The 18,976-nt window shown below is 37.8% G+C and overlaps 1 protein-coding gene across 3 annotated transcripts in view; it reads right to left on the bottom strand.

The window, feature by feature from the left end:
- Nucleotides 1-18,976, bottom strand: part of LOC125279700 (aminopeptidase O (putative)) — a 100,487-nt gene that overhangs the window by 43,942 nt on the left and 37,569 nt on the right. For 2 of the 3 annotated variants that reach the window (XM_048209654.1, XM_048209653.1), the window contains exons 11-13: nucleotides 15,028-15,088; nucleotides 7,474-7,536; nucleotides 6,846-6,929 (exon numbers count right to left, since the gene is read on the bottom strand). In XM_048209654.1, coding sequence (XP_048065611.1) covers nucleotides 6,846-6,929; nucleotides 7,474-7,536; nucleotides 15,028-15,088 — 208 coding nt within the window. The remainder of the gene's footprint in view (nucleotides 1-6,845; nucleotides 6,930-7,473; nucleotides 7,537-15,027; nucleotides 15,089-18,976) is intronic. The other variant, XM_048209655.1, reaches the window with a different exon arrangement.

The raw sequence follows: 18,976 nt of genomic DNA, 5'->3' as shown, positions 1-18,976 counted from the left end.
GATCAGATTTCTTTTATTCAAGACATATTATCTCATACAAATGTATCCTGTTTTAAGAAAATGTTGGTTTATTATTTAATAAAAAATGACATATTTTCTGAGTAATGTTTCCCCCCTTTACAAATCTTATGTTATCAGAGAATATTTCTTGAATAAATTTTTTTTACACAATGGATAATTGTTTTACATTATTTTTTTTTTTAACGTTTTATCAATGAGACCTATTTATCCAACGCATTTCTCAAATAAATGTATCTTGTTTTAATAATATTTAAATACTTTTTAACTGATAAAAAAATATACTGATTAAGAAAATTATATTTATTTGTTCTTTACAAACCTCACTTAAATGTCAATTAAATATCTTCTCAACAACATGGCTGTTTTCTTAATCTTGAAGCTTTATGGTGTATATGCATTTGTCTGTGTGTGTGTACAGTATGTAAGGCACTATCCTGTCAATTTCAATAGTAGCTCCTTTATATTCCTGCATTTTCCCTGATGTGCAGTTAGTTCATGTGAGGAATGAGTCAGAAGTAATGGAGGAGACCTCCCCACCTCTTCCCTTCACTTCTGGCAAAGGAGGGGCAGAGAGTGAAAAGGTCAGGCTTGTTTTGCTTTTGTTTATGGATCTTTTCTGTTTGTTGTTTTTCATGGATCTCGCCGAACTGAGCTTGTCTCTAATAACAGTGCGAATGAGATTCCAGCCCTGGCAGTCGCACATAACCGCACATTTTTGGATTGAATTGTGCACTGTCTGGAGCCAAAATATTCACTAAATGCAGACATCCCCCTCTCTATCACACACACACACACACACACACACACACACACACACACACACACACACACACACACACACACACACACACACACACACACACACACACACACACAACTCCAGACATTAGACCTACAGTCTGTCATTTTGTGCTCAGGTCTTTGGAGAGGATCTGGATTGAGGGGCCTACTTCCTTTACTTCTTCCTCTAAATCCAAAAATCAGCTTTGGGTTCAGGATGCGGCGCATGGAAAAAAACTTCAGGAAAAGAGTGAGTTTGAGACTCTGAGGAACAGAAGGAAACAGGTCACGGCAATCAAGCGCTCTGCTGGACATCGCAGTGCACGGTAGTAAAAATGAAAATCAGTTTATGCTGTCAGAGGCCTGCGAAGATAAACTTGAGTGGCGTACATTACCGCAAAAATATCGAACAGGCCACAGGAACATCCATTTGGATATGCAGAGTAACGGTAATGTCAGCACACAACAGGAATTTGGATTAGGCTCAAAAACACACCGTCCCGCAAGTAACTGCTTTCATCTACATTCCAGCAAACGTTCAAAGGAGCACACAACTGTATGAAACAAATGCCAAAAAAGGAATTGAAGAAATGACCGTGAAGAATAAAGATTAGGAGTTTGGTGTATCTGCGTGTCACTATGGTTTCAGGCGCTGCGGTCTAAGGGAAGGATTATGTTACTCATGAATGTGACCTTAATTTCAGACAACCCAGCATTCCTTTCCTTGACACTGTATATACAAAGAGAGATTTCACAACAGCTAAATGTTAGAGCATTAAGAAACATCGTATAGTGCCTAGCCGTAAGATTACCTGTTCCCTAAACCAACAATAAGGTCTAAACTGTCACGACTTAGCTCGTATGATGGGGTGTTGTGGAGCAGTGGTAAAATGAGGGTGATGCAAGTTGGAGTCTGGCTCAAATTTCATTTACCTTTCACTTCCTCATATCTTTCTATCCTTTCTTTAATATCCCTATACATACAAGTGGCCAAAAAATACAATAAAACTGGACTGGTTGCTGAAAGATTGTGGCTTGAACAATGAATGAATGGAGCAATTCTGCTACTTTTGAGAGACTTAATCACATGGTATACCCGAGAGGAACTGTTCCTGTAGCTCATGGTACTATCAAGGAAAATCACTATCAGCAAAAACACATACACGACCATTCAATACAAAAGTTTGGGGTCAGTACGATGTTTTTGTTTGTTTTTTTGAGAGAAAGAAATTAATACTTTTATTCAGCAAGAATGCTCAATATTGATCAAAAGTGACAGTAAAGACTTTTATAGTGTTAATTATTTCTGTTTCAATTAAATGCACTTCTTTTGAACTTTCTATTTATCACAGAATCTTGAAAAACTGTTTTCAACATTAACAATAATAAGAAATGTTTCTTGTTTTGCCATCACAGGAATATATTACATTTTAACATATACTTAAATAGATAAAACAAACATATTTAAAATTGTAATAATAATAATTCACAATATAACTGTTTTTACTTTATTTTTGGTCAAATTAATGCAGCTTTGTGAACATAAGACCCCAAATTTTTGAATGGTACTGTGATGATAAAAAGTACAGCTTAATGCTCTATAAAGCACACTAGATTTTGAGAACGCAAACATTTCTTTGGACATCACAACAAAAAGCATAAGATTTCACACTCTAGGTCTCTAGGTCAGCTTTTCATATATAATAATTAAGAAAATATAATACATTCAAAATATTAAAAACATAAACCACTTTTTAATAGCTTAAAAAAGAAAGGAATTAACAATAATATAATTAAATATAAAGGTGCAATATGTAGTATTTTGTCCGCTAGAGGTCGCCTATTCAAAACAAAAGGCGTAGCTTGATGACGCTAAGTTTGAGCAAGGAATCTTGGGACATGTGGTCTTCACCTCACAGCCGGTAGAAAAGAATCGGGATAGGACTCAGGCAGAAATCACGTTCATTGGTGTTATTATTAACGTTACTGCAGCATGAAGCAGAGCAGGACAAGCTTGTTGGAGCTGAACAAGGCCACTAGAGCAATTGTTAATGAGAGACGAGCGCGACACGCCTCGAGAGCAGCGTAACTTTTATTATGCCACAGTTGTCTGCGCCGCTTCCACTTTCCCGGTCATGAGTAGTCTATGGTATGAGGTAACACAGCACTGTTTATAATATTAGATACATTTGAGTGTGTTGAAAATGATGTTATAACATTACTCTGTGCGACACTTGTTGCACACTGCAGTATGCTAGATCGATTTTAGAATATCATTAATGCTGGATGGGCTGTGTTGATAAATGGCATGCAATTAATTTTAAAACGCATTGTATGATGGAGAAAATTCTGTATTTCTGTCTATGTTAGCTACTTGACAAAATAGTGTTTTTTTTTCTGAGGCATGGTAAAGCACGGTACTTGCTGAAAATCTAGAAAATTAGATTTAAACAATAAGACTAAACGTGTTGAGCTATATAACAATAATTAGTTTTCTGTCTATAAATATATCAAAACAGTTGTTCCCTTGTCTATTAAAACAAGTAATATACTAAAGCGTCTTTGGTGTTTCCATGGTTTCTACAAACAAAACCGGAAACCGAGGGTAACGCAGATATGACGGCATTGACAGGTGACTCACTCACACATCCCGGATCCTTGGTTAAAAAAGCAATTTTCTCACGATTTACAAATAGTTGGAAACTCAACTGAATAAAATATATAACACTGACCCAGTGGTTTTTGAATATTGTACAGCAAAAATCTTACATATTGCAGCTTTAAACCTCCCAAAATTCGTAGGATTTTGAAAATTGTGTGTTCTTTGAATTCAGTCAAGAGGTCAATGTGGCATTTAGATCCTCTAACGGTCACACATTTTCTCATCACATGAATTCGCAAATTCAAAACTTTCATACATAGCGAAAGCAATATTTCTCCAGGTAAGCTTGCGTTTTCAGTCATCGCCATTCACATTTGTGTTAACAGAAGTCAACAGAGCAAATAACTTGGGATAAAAGTATTTGCCACTGAAATAAATAAAATAAGTGTACTGCAAATCTTTTTGGATTCAAGTCTCTACTAAAGTAGTAACTTTCAAACTGGACACCTGTGGCTCAATGCCAATATTTCACCTTATTTAAATGGTTAGCAGCTATGTGGGAGGCTAGATAATGTATGAGAGCGTATAGAGGCCGGTCCCTCTGTCTCTGTGATTAGCCGGTGCAGACAGGCTCTCTCATTAGCTTGGCTTTAGATGAAAATGGAGCAAAATGAAGCTCATTATCACAAAGCGTAACTAATATAGTACAGCAACTCCCCAAACACACACACACACACACACACACACATACACACCCACACACTCTCAAATTGGAGGCAATAAAAACCCCCATTCTTTTCCGGCCCAAAACTTTCATTTCACATTAAAGTGACCCTGATCTCAGTCTAGGGTTAGCGGGGGGTGTCTGGACCTGAACAGTGCCAATTACCTATGATGTAATTACCTATAAGAGTGTTCGCTGCACTGCCTGTAGGGCCCACATGCTCTCCTCTCGCCCCTCCGTCGCTTTAAGGGCCCGACCTAAGCTTGATTTATGGGCGAGCCGAGGATGGGGCGCCTGCTTTTGAAGTGCATGAATGTGCAATATAAAATACACCTGGAAAGAGCCAGGGGCTCCCAGCGCCTTACACGAGCAGGGGGTGGGGTGAGAGGAAGGGGGCATGAGGAGAGGAGGGGTCACCAGTGTTTCCTTTCAGGTTGGCTTTTATGGCACCACTTCAAACAATCGCTCTCTCTCTCTCTCTCTTTCTCTCTCTGTCCCCACCCTGGTCATTGTACAGAGCCAACTGGACTGTAATTGGTCTTTCTTCTCTTTCATGGGCCTGTCTCTCTTTCTGTACACCCCTATCATTGTTCTCTGAAGTAACATGTAACAAATGTGTCAATTCACCAGGTGCCAGAAAGACTGGGCTTCTCTACTCGTTCAGAGAAGTGTGGTGTGTGGAGGTTTCACAACTAACATCTGTAAAACATCTTCAAAAATATCACATATAAAAAATATCAAACCCTGAGCTGGATGATGATGATGAAAATTTGTTTTATGTGACAAATCAGTGAGGAGAGTTAATTTCACTTGATATACCAGAGTTTGACCATGTAAATAACCTGGCAGTGAATATGTTAATAATTAAATACATTCTATGTAGTGGTGTCCAAAAAAACACTGAAAATCTAGATGGCTTTATATATATATATATATATATATATATATATATATATATATATATATATATATATATATATATATATATATATATATAACCAAGAAAAAAACTTTAAGATTAGGATTTAAATAAGTTTAAAAACAAAAGGTATGATAAAATATATAATATAATATTCTTAATTTTATTTAATAACATGTCTTAAAAATCCTAACAAAAATTCTATTATAAGTAACTTCTTAAAATGTATAATAATTTAATTTAAATCTAACAAGGTTTAGGTTTTTGAATAATTTAAAACAAAGAAAAATTATGATATAAAGTGAAGAATATTGTATAACACTATCATTTATTTTCTGTCCTAAATTTTCTGTTTTAAATTATTCAAAATTATAATATTAAAATGATTCTATTACTATAATATTAAAATTATTCAATTATTCTAAAAATGAAATTAAACTATATTATATCATGTTTTTAATATTTAAATGTATTTAATAATTTAGTTAAATTAAAAAAATAATAATAATAAAAGCAAAATAATTTTATTAGTGGTCTCAGACATTTGGACCCCATTATTTATTAATTTTATTAAACTAATAATAATAACAATAATAAAAAGCAAAATAATTTTATTAGTGGTCTCAGACATTTGGACCCCATTATTTATTAATTTTATTAAATTAATAATAATAATAATAAAAAGCAAAATAATTTTATTAGTGGTCTCAGACATTTGGACCCCACTACATATCAAAATACCACTGAAATACCATCTGACATCATCACTATAGCTTGGTTATACTTTTAGTAAGGGTTAACAGCTTCATCGAGACAAATGGTAGCAGCTGTAAAATGAGACACATAAGAATATCCTTTCACTAAGACACAGTGAAGGCTATAGTACTCCAGAATATTCTCTTAGCTTCAGCCACTGACACACACACACCTACCACTGAAGTGACAAAAACAGGATCTTGGGGCAGACATTACATCAGTGCTGAAACTTGAAGATGACATAACCTAAATCACACTAGATAGCACACAAAATACACACACCCAGCACACACACGCAGGAGTTTATGATGCTAATTCTGCCGTCTGATTTGTGAACATACTTTAATAGAGGCTTGACCGCACTGTTTGGTGTGCATCCAGTCGGCGTGCAGATTCCACATGTGTGCGAGTTTCAGCGAGACAAATCTGTTTGACAATTTGGGTAAAGACTTGAGGAGGATTCTGTTTACACGTATGCATAACTTCGAAGTTTCGATAAACACAGAGAGAAAAAGAGTACACAAAAACATCACGCTCATGCACACGCATAAACTCACAGGCCGAATGAGCAACAGGTATCTTCCTTGGCGGGTGATCAGCCATTTTGAAGCTAAAACCGAAAAGAGTGACTCATTTCCATCACATGATACGGCAAAAAAAAAAAAAAAAAAAAAAGGCCGGCCACAAGCTATTTCAGGTCGTGCCTTGATTTTTCCCCACCTATCTTCTGTTGTCGGGTGGCCAAGGGGCGGACACATGAGACGGGTGTATGCGTGAACCTTTCTCCAGCATTCAATGCCCTCCAGTACGTCATCTGCGTACTAAAATCTGATAGCCCTGCTCCACAACAAATCTATGTGCAAACTCTATGGGCGATCTGAGAAGAGCATAAGTTGGAGGACATCATTAGGCATGGTTAACCAAAACTATGGATGTTTCCTAATCCGGAATGACCGAACAGAGTAGGAAATAATTAGGGAGAGATGCAGTGAAGACAAACGGGTGGGATGAGATCTATTTAAAGCCTGCTTGCAGGGTCTTACCTCTTTGAAGTTAACCTTGGGCCCTGCTCTTTTCCGCTTGCTGCCCTTTCCACCAGAGCCACTGAAGTGAATCCATTTTGCAACCTGCGGAAGAGGCAGAGGAGGGCGGGAGAGAGAGAGATAGAGAAGGTGAGAGAGACAAAGACATCGTAAAATACCTGCCGCAACACATTTTCACCTACTTCTCGGTAATGAAATAGTTAAATATGATGCACTCAGCACATACTAGCTCAATTCAACAGTTTCTGCACTGAAGGACGTCATTCAAACATCGGAAAAATAGATACAGTGACTCAAAGACACTAAATAAAGAGCATCAGGGTAAAATCCTTCACTTTTCAACACAAAATACACCTTTTAACATTGTGATTTCCTCTCTTAGCCACTAAGTGATGCTGCAGGTACAAGAAACGGCACATACGATCCATAATTACATAATAAAGATGATTCAAACCACAAACATGCTCAAATACTTTCTCAAAACTGAAAATCCACAGTTATAAAAGTTACCAAAAGCTCTTGAATGGAGTAAATGAAGTGCTACAGATCATACAGTAATGAACTATTAATCTGTAAGGGAAGTAAGATATAAACAGGTGTTCAATGGGAGCTTAAAAAAGTGCTTTACCTCTTCTTTGACTTCTTGCACCGCTGGAGTCCGCAACCATTCTGAGCAGGCGTCCCTCAGCCACTGAACAAGAGGAAGAGAGCAGTAGAATGTTGAGTGGAAAGAGAGAGAGAGAGAGAGAGAGAATCACTTGTTCCTTGATGGGAACTAACCACTCGACACGGCAAGCTCTGCGACCAGGAGCACGAGTATAAAACAGAGGACAAAATCCCCTCATTAAGTTGAAACGGAGGAGTTCTCCTCTAAAGATCCGTGCTTGTGTCTCCTGCGAGATCTTCCGCAAGCTCGCTCTGCACTTAACCTTATTAAAGCTCGCACCGTCGGCGCACTGAATACCTTCCCTCACTGAGAGAGGGAGGAAAGAGAAAGGAGGGGAGCGAGTGAGAAAAGGAGGAGGCAGAGAGATGAGGTGTGCGTGTGGGGGAGCAGACGGCAGTAGCGGCAGTAAAAGGTCTGTGAGCGGAGCTTCATTGTAATCAACAGTGTTCACTCCCTGTGCAGCCAGAGGAGGGGCCGTTTGTCTCTCTCTCGCTCTCCGTCGCACACACGCAAGCGAGCACACACACTTCTCTCGGGGCCGCTGCTCTCAGGAGGACTGTCTCTTTAAAACTGATGAGCCGTGTGTGCATAGAGGTGTGTAAACACAAAGGCAGGTATAGAAGGATCTCACAGACAGGCTGACACAGCCTCTCACAGGTAATAGGAAACATGTGGGAGATAAGAGGAGAAAAAACAGACCCCTATGTATTACAAAAAAGTCAAGTGATAGTATCAGGTATTACTATATTCATATACCATGGCACATCAAAGGTTGTTCAAATAATATCACAGAACTTTTTTGTTAACAAGTACATTTTTACAACTTCAGAAGAAAATGTGCAGTGTTATGGGTGGTCGCCAAGGTGTTGCTATGTGATTGAGTGGTTGCTAGGAGGTTATTTATTTGCTCAGATAAAAAAAAGAGCCCATATCCTAAAAGTCTTGTTCAGACAGAGAGCAAAAATCTGATTTTTCTGTCTATCCAACTTATAGCAAGGGTTAAACCAGGGTTATTTTAGTTTTAATTTCATTTATTTATTTTTCAGTTTGTCCACTCAGACCCTCTTGTAATAGGGAAATTCTTCTTCTCCAAAATGAATCGCATTTTTGATGGCCTAAACATGCTCGAAAACTCAAGAAACTTTGCATATGCGTCAGAAGTGGTGAAAATTTACATCCGATATGGTTTTCAGGATTGGTTGAGGCAAAATGGCTCGATAGCGCCACCTACAAAATTTCAACTAAGTGCCATTCACACTACGTTTCATGTACAGGTATGAAATTCAGTACGCACATGTAACAGCCCAATACTTACAAATAAGCCCCTGGGTGCAAAATCTGTAAACCCAACAGGAAGTGAGATATTTTGAATGTAGTTTGAGTGTAGTTTTTGCCAATTCCAGACGTTGTATTTAACAAACTCCTCCTACAGATTTTATCAGATAAACATCATATTTGGTCAGTCTAATCTAAAGCTCTTTGCGACATTAAATTGCGAAGATCTTGAGTTTTTGTTGAAGGGTGTGTCCGTGGCGGCCAGACAAATTTCAATGTTTCGCCATTAAACAGGAAGTTATTGTAACTAGGGCATACAATGTCGGATCTGCCCCAAACTTCACATGTTTGATAGGAGTCCTGGCCTGAAGACATCTACAAGGCAAATATTTAGTTACAGTCATAGCGCCACCTGTGGGCAACAGGAAATGACGTGTTTTACTCTGTGATTAACTTCTCGGAGAGATTTAACCAGATCAACATTATATTTGGTCAGTCTAATCTAAAGCTCTTCGCGACGTTAAATTGCGAAGATCTTGAGTTTTTGTTGAAGGGTGTGTCCGTGGCGGCCAGACAAAGTTCAATGTTTCGCCATGAAACAGGAAGTTATTGTAACTAGGGCATACAATGTCGGATCTTCCCCAAACTTCACATGTTTGATAAGAGTCCTGGCCTGAGGCAACTATTTGCCAAATATTTAGTTAATCATAGCGCCACCTGTTGGCAACAGGAAATGGCATGCTTTGCACTGTAATTCACTCCCTGAAACACATTTAAATATGCCAAGAAGTACCAAACATGCTAGAAACACATTAAATCATGTGACACTTGGCTAAGTGCTAATGTATGCGATTAACGCCACGAAAAAGGAAGTTGTTGTAACTCAAGCACACGATGTCCGATCTGCTCTATACTTCACGTTTGATAATAGTCCTGGCTCGAATACATCTACATGGCAATATTCAGTTATAGTCAAAGCATCACCTGTTGGCAGCAGGAAGTGTGGCATGTCGAAATGACTTTGCCATATTTCTCCTATATTTACTCACTTACATGCATGCCACCCACTGTACACTGTTTTCCTAAGGCCACCAGATAGCGGTGGCTCAGGGTGCAAGGGCCTTTTCATCGCTGCTTGCAGCTTTAATTTAAATTTGTTGTCATTCTGTGATGGTTAAGTGTTTTTATTTATTGTATTTTTTGTATTTTACTGTATAGTTTGTATGTTAAACAATATCATTTTAGTTTCATTTATCCAGTTATACATTATTTCAGTTAACCAAAAAAATCTTGCCACACTAGTCTAAATACATAATCAGTGATTGATTCGATCTTTGAACTCTGTGTAGATAAACAATCTTATTCAATCACACAGTTTGAATGTCCTTGTTTCTGTTCATTTACTTTCAAGATCTGAAGTAAATTATCCATTGGTTCTTTCATTACTGCTATTAAGGTCATGCATGATGATGTAAGAACTCAAATTAAACAATTTTAATATTATATAAAACACAATCACTCGAACATTACATCCCGCTGTCACAGCCGATTAGAACAAAAACTCTGATTAACATGGAAAATGTCGTGTCGCATCTGGTTAGGACACAGTCTAACAATGAACAGTCAACCTTCAAAAAAAAAAAGCCTGGTCCCTAAATGGATAGTTGGCCCAAAAATGAAAATTCTCTCATCATTTACTCACCCTCAAGTAGTTCCAAACCTGTGTGAATTTCTTTGTTCTGCTGTACACAAAGAAAAATATTTGGAAGAATGTCAGCAACCAAACAGATCTCTTAGTAGAAAAAATAAATACTATGCTAGTCAATGGGGGGCGAGATCTGTTTGGTTACAAATATTCTTCCAAATATCTTTCTTTGTGTTCAGCAGAACAAAGAAATTCATACAGGTTTGGAGCTACTTGAGGGTGAGTAAATGACAGAATTTTCATTTTTCAAGTTTTTCCGTCTATTTTATTTTTCCCAAAATTTTAAGTCTTAGAAAAAGCAGCACATCTCTCCTCAAAAAGGTGTCTTTATGTGCGTGCATGACTTTATTAGCCACTTTAAGAGACATTTTTTGTTACCCCAGGGAAGAGAGAAAGTCTGCGTTGTGTGTGCGTGTCTATGTATGTGTGTTTTTGTGACTTGTGTGCACTTTCGGGAAAGGAGAGTGGGCAGAGCAGAATTTGACTCTCGGGCTGCAAACTGCCATTGTTAACTTGGATACCACACATAGCAGTTTTACGGCCCAGATTGCCTGGTTCATTCCCGGCACAGCCAGGCCTTTGTGCGCCTGCAAGACACTGCAATCAGCCCCCTCTCGCAGCCAAACTCGTAAAGTACGCACAAACACACACTCGCAAACTCCCATCTCACACATGCTGACTGTATATACGGTAAATGTAGTATTTCTGTATTAGTACGTCTGTATGAACTCCTAAAAACGGCGTGCTCCGAACTAAATTGGTGTTGAACAGTTAACAGTGGGATGCTGCCCTTGGGTTGGCGGCACAACAGCGACAGCTGCTTTTTACGATGACAGACGTGCTAACTGCTCTCACAGCTCTCTGTCTAAACTTGAGATGTTTTTTTTATACTGTATTATCTGTCAAATGATCTGATCCTTCTTAGTTTCTTTACACATACTCCTGGTCTTATCATGCTTTATGACTCATTGGTGAAAAAAACAAAACAAAAATGTATTATCTTTGTAATCGTTCATCAAAAAAATTCTTTTAGGTCAACCACATGCTATAAATCTGAAGTCGTCGCTTCCCTGCACACAATTAAAGACAGAGCTTATTGTTTTCTGTCGTGTTTATGCACACTTTACACAACTAACAGCCGACTGCTCATGTCAATTACAAGATCTTCTTCCTCACCAACTCTAATTATGATCCCAAATTTTGAATTTTCAGTAAGATGTTATACACAAAAGCAACACAAGTGTGGATTCTTGACACAGGTTTGCACTGAAAAATATGGACAGCAGTTGAGACATGGGATTTCATTAGCTGTTGTTCAACTCGCTAGAGAGTTTGTCACTCATAAACACGATTTTACCTCAAGCAGATCTTTTTGTCTTTTTAGTAAAAAAAGGATGCTGCCCAACGCTAGAATTTGTGCTCTAGTTGTATACATGCTTACACACTCAAACAGTAAGTGGACAAAAATACACATTCACACACTCTCAAACTCATCCCTTTCAAGTGCTAAATAACTGGAAATGAACTTGCACCTGCTCATTGAAGTGGCAGTGGGCTTGATATTGGAGGAAATGCCACCTATGCTGTGTTCTAAATCCTAGTGAGCTGCTTAAAGAGGCAGTACATTTAGGCAACAGTACCAATGCACAGATGGTAGGAAACTTATACAGTCTTCTGAAGTGACAGTTCAACCAAAATCATTTACTCACCCTCATGTCATTACAAACCTGTATTACTTTCATTCTTCTGTGGAACAAACGAAGATACTTTGAAAAAAGTTATTTTGTCCATTTAAAGGGGTGGTTGATTATGATTTCACTTTTTTTAACTTTAGTTAGTGTGTAATGTTGCTGTTTGAGCATAAACAACATCTGCAAAGTTATGATGCTCAAAGTTCAATGCAAAGGGAGATATTTTCTTTTGAAGAATTTGCTGTTTAAGGACTACAACAAACGGCTGGTAGGGACTACAACAAGCTTCTTCCTGGATTAGTGACATCACTAACCCTAAATTTACATAAACCCTACCCCTGGGAAAACGCAACAAAGGGGCAAGGCCATGTTGAGCTGCTTTATGGCGCCTTTCCATTGCATGGTATGGTTCAGTACGGCTCGACTCATATAAGTAGTACCGTACCGATACTAAATGTGACATGTAAACACTGCAAATCACTGATTGGTCAGAGAGAATCATCACTACCAGCATCAATGGATTTGAAACATGAGACACCAAACCCACTAGATTTAAATAGTCCCTAACAGCCACCGCAGTATCATTTGTTTACGAAATGACTTGCTTTAAATGACCGTCGCATGCAACTTGAAAAAAGAAACGGCTGTATCGTGGTCAGTATACGAGGTGCAGACGTTCCTCTCGTTGGTAGCAGAGGAACGGATCCACGGCAGTAGAGGCGGCGCAACTACAACGATCAGTCTATAATGCCACCCACTTTGAAGCTGTACTAACTGCAATGGAAAAGCAAACCGAAAGTAAAGCGAGCCGAGCCAAGCCAAATAGTACCACACAGTGGAAAAGCGCTATTAGAAAAGATGTATCTTCTTCTTGAGTCTCTTCAGCAGTGTCCGACTCCAGTTTGAACAATGTAAGGCTGAACACCGTTACTGACAATCGTCATTTTGGCTGCGTGAGATTCTCCAGCTTTGTTGTTGTTGAGCAACCAAAGCGCAAGCTTTTAAAGCTCCGCCCTCTTCTGGAAATTGCTCTCACCCAAATAGGGGCAAATTTGACAAGCTATAATAAATGATTTGTGGGGTATTTTGAGCTGAAACCTCACAGAAACATGCTGAGGATACCAGAGACTTATATTACATCTTGTAAAAGGGGCATTATAGGTTCCCTTTAATAAAAGTCAATGGGGTCCAATGCTGTTTTGGAAGAAAGTCATATGGGTTTGGAACAACATGAGTGCACTATCCCTCTAAGATACCTTGTTTTTAAAACAAAGCAGAATTGCATGTATCCTTCATGGAGAAGGCAAAACCAAAATTTATTGTGATGAGCTCAGTGAAAAACATAATTTGAAGATGGTGGAGAAATATATTTTTAGAGCATTGCACTGTTAGCTTAGCAACATGCTAGCATCATATTCTATTGAAATCAACTGCAAGTTATGTGTTCTGTGCAGAGAGCTACTTGTGAGTTTCTACGCTTTTCATACTGGTTTACTTATGAGTTTCCATGACATTCAGGATGCTGCCTCATAAGACGGTGTCCCACCATGTAGGCAAAAGGATGCAGGCATAGGTTTTTGAACAGAGCTCTAGTTTTGTAAAACCAGCTTAAATTTGCCACTGTAAATTCGAATGTCTTGAACCACAGCTATTTCCATACAATTGCACCCCAGCTAATGACCTGAAAGCTGCTTTGCTTTTCAGTACAAAAGGTAAATGTCAGGATTGGGATTTGGTAGGCTGCTCTGAGCGTATCCTTTCAGCATCAACCCACAGCGAGTGGAGTCAAGGGAGGTCATGAGATTCAGATTGTCCCAGCCTTAAACCCACCTCAAAATGCAGATATAGCAACTTATTATGCCTGCTCAAATGTTTGCCATCTTAAAAATAGCACAATGAAAAAGAGAGCTCCGTTCCCATCTCATCCCTCCCTTTTGTATGTGTGTGTGTATGTGGCTGTGATTGTTTATTGTGGGTTTCGAATATTTCCTGCCATTATTTATTTAGAGGAACGTTAAAGAAGAACATGTTTTTAAAGTCAAAGTAACAGCTCCAAACGGGGGGAAAAAACAAGGATTTTATCCAAAAGTAAAACTGTTCCCGTGCTGATTTTGGCAGCCATGTGTCATTAGATCCAATGGCGACGTCAATGAAAATGGCACTGCATGTTAGTATGGTTGGCGAATGAGGGTAAATCGAGCACAAAACTGAGGCAAACTGCGCAGGAAGGGAGAGAGATTAACGTTTGAATGCTTTTCTTTGAGACGTAGACTCAGGATGGATGAACGGAAAGGCTTTTGTGGTCTTCTCTGGTTGTTATAAAAAAAAACACAAAAAAACATAAAAAAAGAACTTCCAATCTTCATTCAGCAGAGTAGATTTCACACACACACACAGGCTCCACAGTACTAGCTGGAAACATGATATCTTCAAAGTGGAAGTGAATCACCTTCCAAACTGTATTAGAATGACTAAATTCTATAATAAACAGTATCCAATGCTGAAGGAAAAAGACAGATTTATGGCTTCATATTAGTCATCAATTGTTTAAGAGCTTGTGGCAGCCCAGTTTAGAAATGCTTGAGAGGTTAAATGGATCTTAAAGCAAGAGGGAAGCTGCTTCATTCATGCCATGTGTCAGTCCTGGAAAGATATATGCATGCGCTCTATGTTCTATTGCTCAAGAGGAAATGGATTAAAAACGGTTTTACATTCTGGGTGACAGGCATCTTTTACATGTTGTGTAACAAGCCTGCTTTTATTCCTTTAGCATAATCATAGAGTATTTAATCTGGCTTGAATAACCAAACATCTCAAAATAGAGCTTGGCTTTTTGCTTCTTACCTCTGGCATTTCAGGTGTATCTAACCAGTCTGAAAAGATGGTTTCAAGTGTGATGCCTCGACTGAAAGAGAAAAGTGATACACTCAGTAATTGTTGGAGGAGATCAAGGACATTGGCTTTGCTTTCATGTGCTTTAAAATCATGAAAATCCTTCAAATTAAAAGCAATCTTAACAAGAAGTCTACATGCAATGTGCGTGACGACCTGGGTTGGGAAAAGTTCAGAATTTAAGATTTGTCTCCCTTTCAATTCATGAGTATGGTATTTGAATTGAATTGACCACATGCCACAGGATGTTGAATTGGAATGACAGGGAAAGGAATGACTAAATTGCAATTCAACACAGTTTGCAACAAAAAACAATTAAACTTTTTAAATTAACACCAGTTCTCACTATTAACTATTGCTTATTAGCATGCATATTACTAGGATATTGACTGTTTATTAGTACTTTTATTAGTACAGCAGATATTAATGCCTTATTCTGCATTACCATATTCTACATCCCTTAATCCTACCCATTACCTAAACTTAACAACTACATTACTAACTATTAATAAGCAGTAATTAAGTTTATTGAGGCAAAAATCGTAGTTAATAGTTAGTTAATAGTGAGCATTGGATCCTAATCTAAAGTGTGACCGAAGGAATAATTAGATGTATTTTCCTTAACTATATTTAATACTAACAATAAAGTCATTAAATACACTTTAATTTTTTTTCCATACAGCGCCACAAAATGTCCAGATGACTTTTTTCTCCAAAACATCAAAATTTCAATCGATTAGTATATAAAATACTGAGTAAATGTATAGCATTCTTATATCTTTTGTAGATAATCTAATGTGTCTGGAAATGTCAAGTACTGTTGTGTGCATGATAATAACATATTCATACATTCAGAGTAAAAATGAAGCTAATTTTTGCTATAAAGTATTATAATTAAAACTACACTTGCCATTGAATGAATTTATTAGAATTTTTATTCCATTTTAATGTAACTTTTTTAAATTCCAATTCCAATTCCAATCCTGTTTGCTGCCTCAATTCAAATTCAGCTGGAACTGAATTGCGATTTTCAATTTAACTCTGAATGGTGCACAACCCCGGTGAACACAGGGTACAGATTTGATTTTTTTTTTTTTTTCATTTCCCCTCAAAGTATTTTTTCTCTGGCTGTAATTGAAGCCATTCACCACTTACTCCAAATCAATCTTGTTAATGTGCAAGAGCGCAGACACACGCATGCACACACACAAACACAAAGCACATATAATCAACTAAATGGACTGTCTCTGACAGGAACAGTGTGTCTCCAACACTTGTGGCCTTTGACACAACAGTTGAGCACATTTAGGTGATGACAAAAGAAGAGAATGGAAATTTCCATCTCAGCATCGAAGAGGGAAAAGCCCTCAGTGTCAGAGCAAATCACTAAGCTTACCAGACTGTGATTACCAAATAACAGTGCTGTCATGCCAAGGCATGTTGTTGCAGAGTAAAAGTGAGGCTCATTCTAGAAGCAAATACTCAAATGCATGCTCAGATTGATTTAATGAAGCATGAATGCTAATTAAAAGAACCTGTGAAGTACTCTTAGTAGTGCATGTAACACTGTTCTGGTCATAATATAGTAAATGTCCAATTAATAACTTCAAACTTAGTTCAAATGGAAAGCATTGCATACCATTGATTACCCAATGCCCGTTTAAAAATTCATAACAATAATAGTACTTTCTGGCATAGTTTCTGGCAAAATACCATGAATACATATTACTACGGTGAAGTCATTACACATAAATATGCAATCTTCTTAAAGCTTTCAAGATGATTTTGTCTCTTTGTTTCATGTATTATTTTGATGACAGCTAATGTAGTGTTAACACAGTGAAGTAAAAATAACTGTAGTAACTGCTGGTATTTTGAAGGATATTAGAGGTCATTTTTGTAATGGTCTTCTCACAAATACTGTAAACCCTTATGAAAACTGTTCATAGTATAGTAAACATAGATCATTTATGATATACAAAGATAGTTACTCATTCATATGGTCAGATCAATATAAAGTAACTATAAATACCACTGCCACAGCTGAAATAAGAATGAAACATATTGATTAAAAATAATATAGTTACTATACTATATAGTAGTGTGATTATAGTAAAATCATGGAAAATTTCTGAAGGAAACCAAAAGCGCATTCTGAGCTAGCACTATAAACACACTTCCCATGCAAAAGTTGCTTCCATGAAGGTGTTGTGGGTGGTTGCCAGCATGTTGCTATGTTTGTGTTTGGTTGCTAGGGTGTTTTAAGTGGTTGCTAGGTGGTTGTTTACTGGCCTGAGTGAAATGAGCCCACTCACTCCAAGCCTATACCATATACTAGTAGATATGGCAGTACATATGGCTCAGGTGACTCTCTTAATGTACTGTATGTCTAAGGAATTCATAGTCCATTTTTTAGTTTGACAAGGGAAATTTGTATGTTAATTTGCTAAGAAAATGAATAGAAACTAAAAAAGGGGATAAGTAAAGCACAGATATCCAAACTGAATCAGGCAAACATTAACAGAAGCTATCGTGGACTTCCTCAACTGGGAGGTGGTGTAGGAGGAACGGTTTGCCATGGAAGCATTGATTTGTCTTTGATCTGGCACAAGGAGGCCCATCTGTGATTGTTTCACCACATCAATCTGCTGTTCCAGCGTTGTGCCGCCATGAATGTTTACACTTCTGAGCAGCAGACACAAATATTGAACGCCCTTACCTTTCAGTTTAATGTAACTTAATCAATCATCAGCCAGTGGCTAGGCCTTAATGAGCAAATGGAGACTACGTGAAACTGAAAGAGCGACGGATGAAACAGGAGAGGATAGACGAAGAGAGATGAAGAAATGAAGATTGTAGGTAGCAGAGAGAAGAAAGAGAGATGATTGTTTTATAATTTGCCGTGATACCAACATTTCTAAAGTCGAAACCAATACCATTGAAATTTCATGATGCTACTGAACAAAGTGCTTTATTTAAAAAGTTAAATATTATAATAAATATTAAAGGTGGTACAGAGGATGTTTTGTTTTATACATTTTTGCAATATTACTTGAAACTGTCTTTACTAACTGATAAAACACTATTTATTAGGTGCACTGAAAGGAATATTATTAATATACATCATCTGTGCACGAGGTAGGGCCTTAAAAACATCAGCCAATCGTTTACGCAATCATTGCGTAAATGATTGGCCCTCTGGCTTGTCAATCACTGCCATGACGTTCCTTGTGAGAGATGCGCGGCTGCGCGCTCTAGTAACTTTCCACACTCCGCATGCAATGTTTTTGTCAGGAGACAGGAGTAACAACTGCAGATTATGAGTTACCTGTGGTGAGTCCGACATAATGAATCCACTAAGTGTGTGCGCGGCTTAACGATTGTAAGGCCGATTAGGAATGTAAATTGATACTTATGACTGATCGCGCTCAAACGCGTCCAGTCAGAGTCAGTTGTGTTCAGTCTGCGATTACAGTCGGTGTTCAAATTCCATGTGAAAGTATATAAATCTGCTTCAGGAGCAGGAAACAATCGCTGTATGTTGAGCATAGTCAGAATGTTTTAGCTAGTCGTTAAATGTGTGCCCGGCTTAATAACACAGCGAATGCCGGTGGTAAACAAACACTCGTGCACGAGTTTTGGGAGGCGTTCACTTGAAAAAAAAGCTCATTTCAAAAACTCAGTTGACGAAAACATCCTCTGTACCACCTTTAACTAAGTTAAATTGTAATTTAATTACTTATTAAATAAAATGGTTTTATTTATTGATTATTTAATAAGAGCATTATATTATTGTTTGACTAATATTAACATTAACAAGACACCGCTCAATTTACACAGCAAGGCCTAATGCACAGATCTGATATTCTGACACATATACAATTTTTTGTCTCGCCTATTG

This window comes from Megalobrama amblycephala, linkage group LG12 (assembly GCF_018812025.1).
Source record: "Megalobrama amblycephala isolate DHTTF-2021 linkage group LG12, ASM1881202v1, whole genome shotgun sequence".
Classification (NCBI taxonomy): domain Eukaryota; kingdom Metazoa; phylum Chordata; class Actinopteri; order Cypriniformes; family Xenocyprididae; genus Megalobrama; species Megalobrama amblycephala.
The sequence above is the reverse complement of the archived record's forward strand: the minus strand, read 5'-3'. Positions and strand labels throughout refer to the sequence as shown.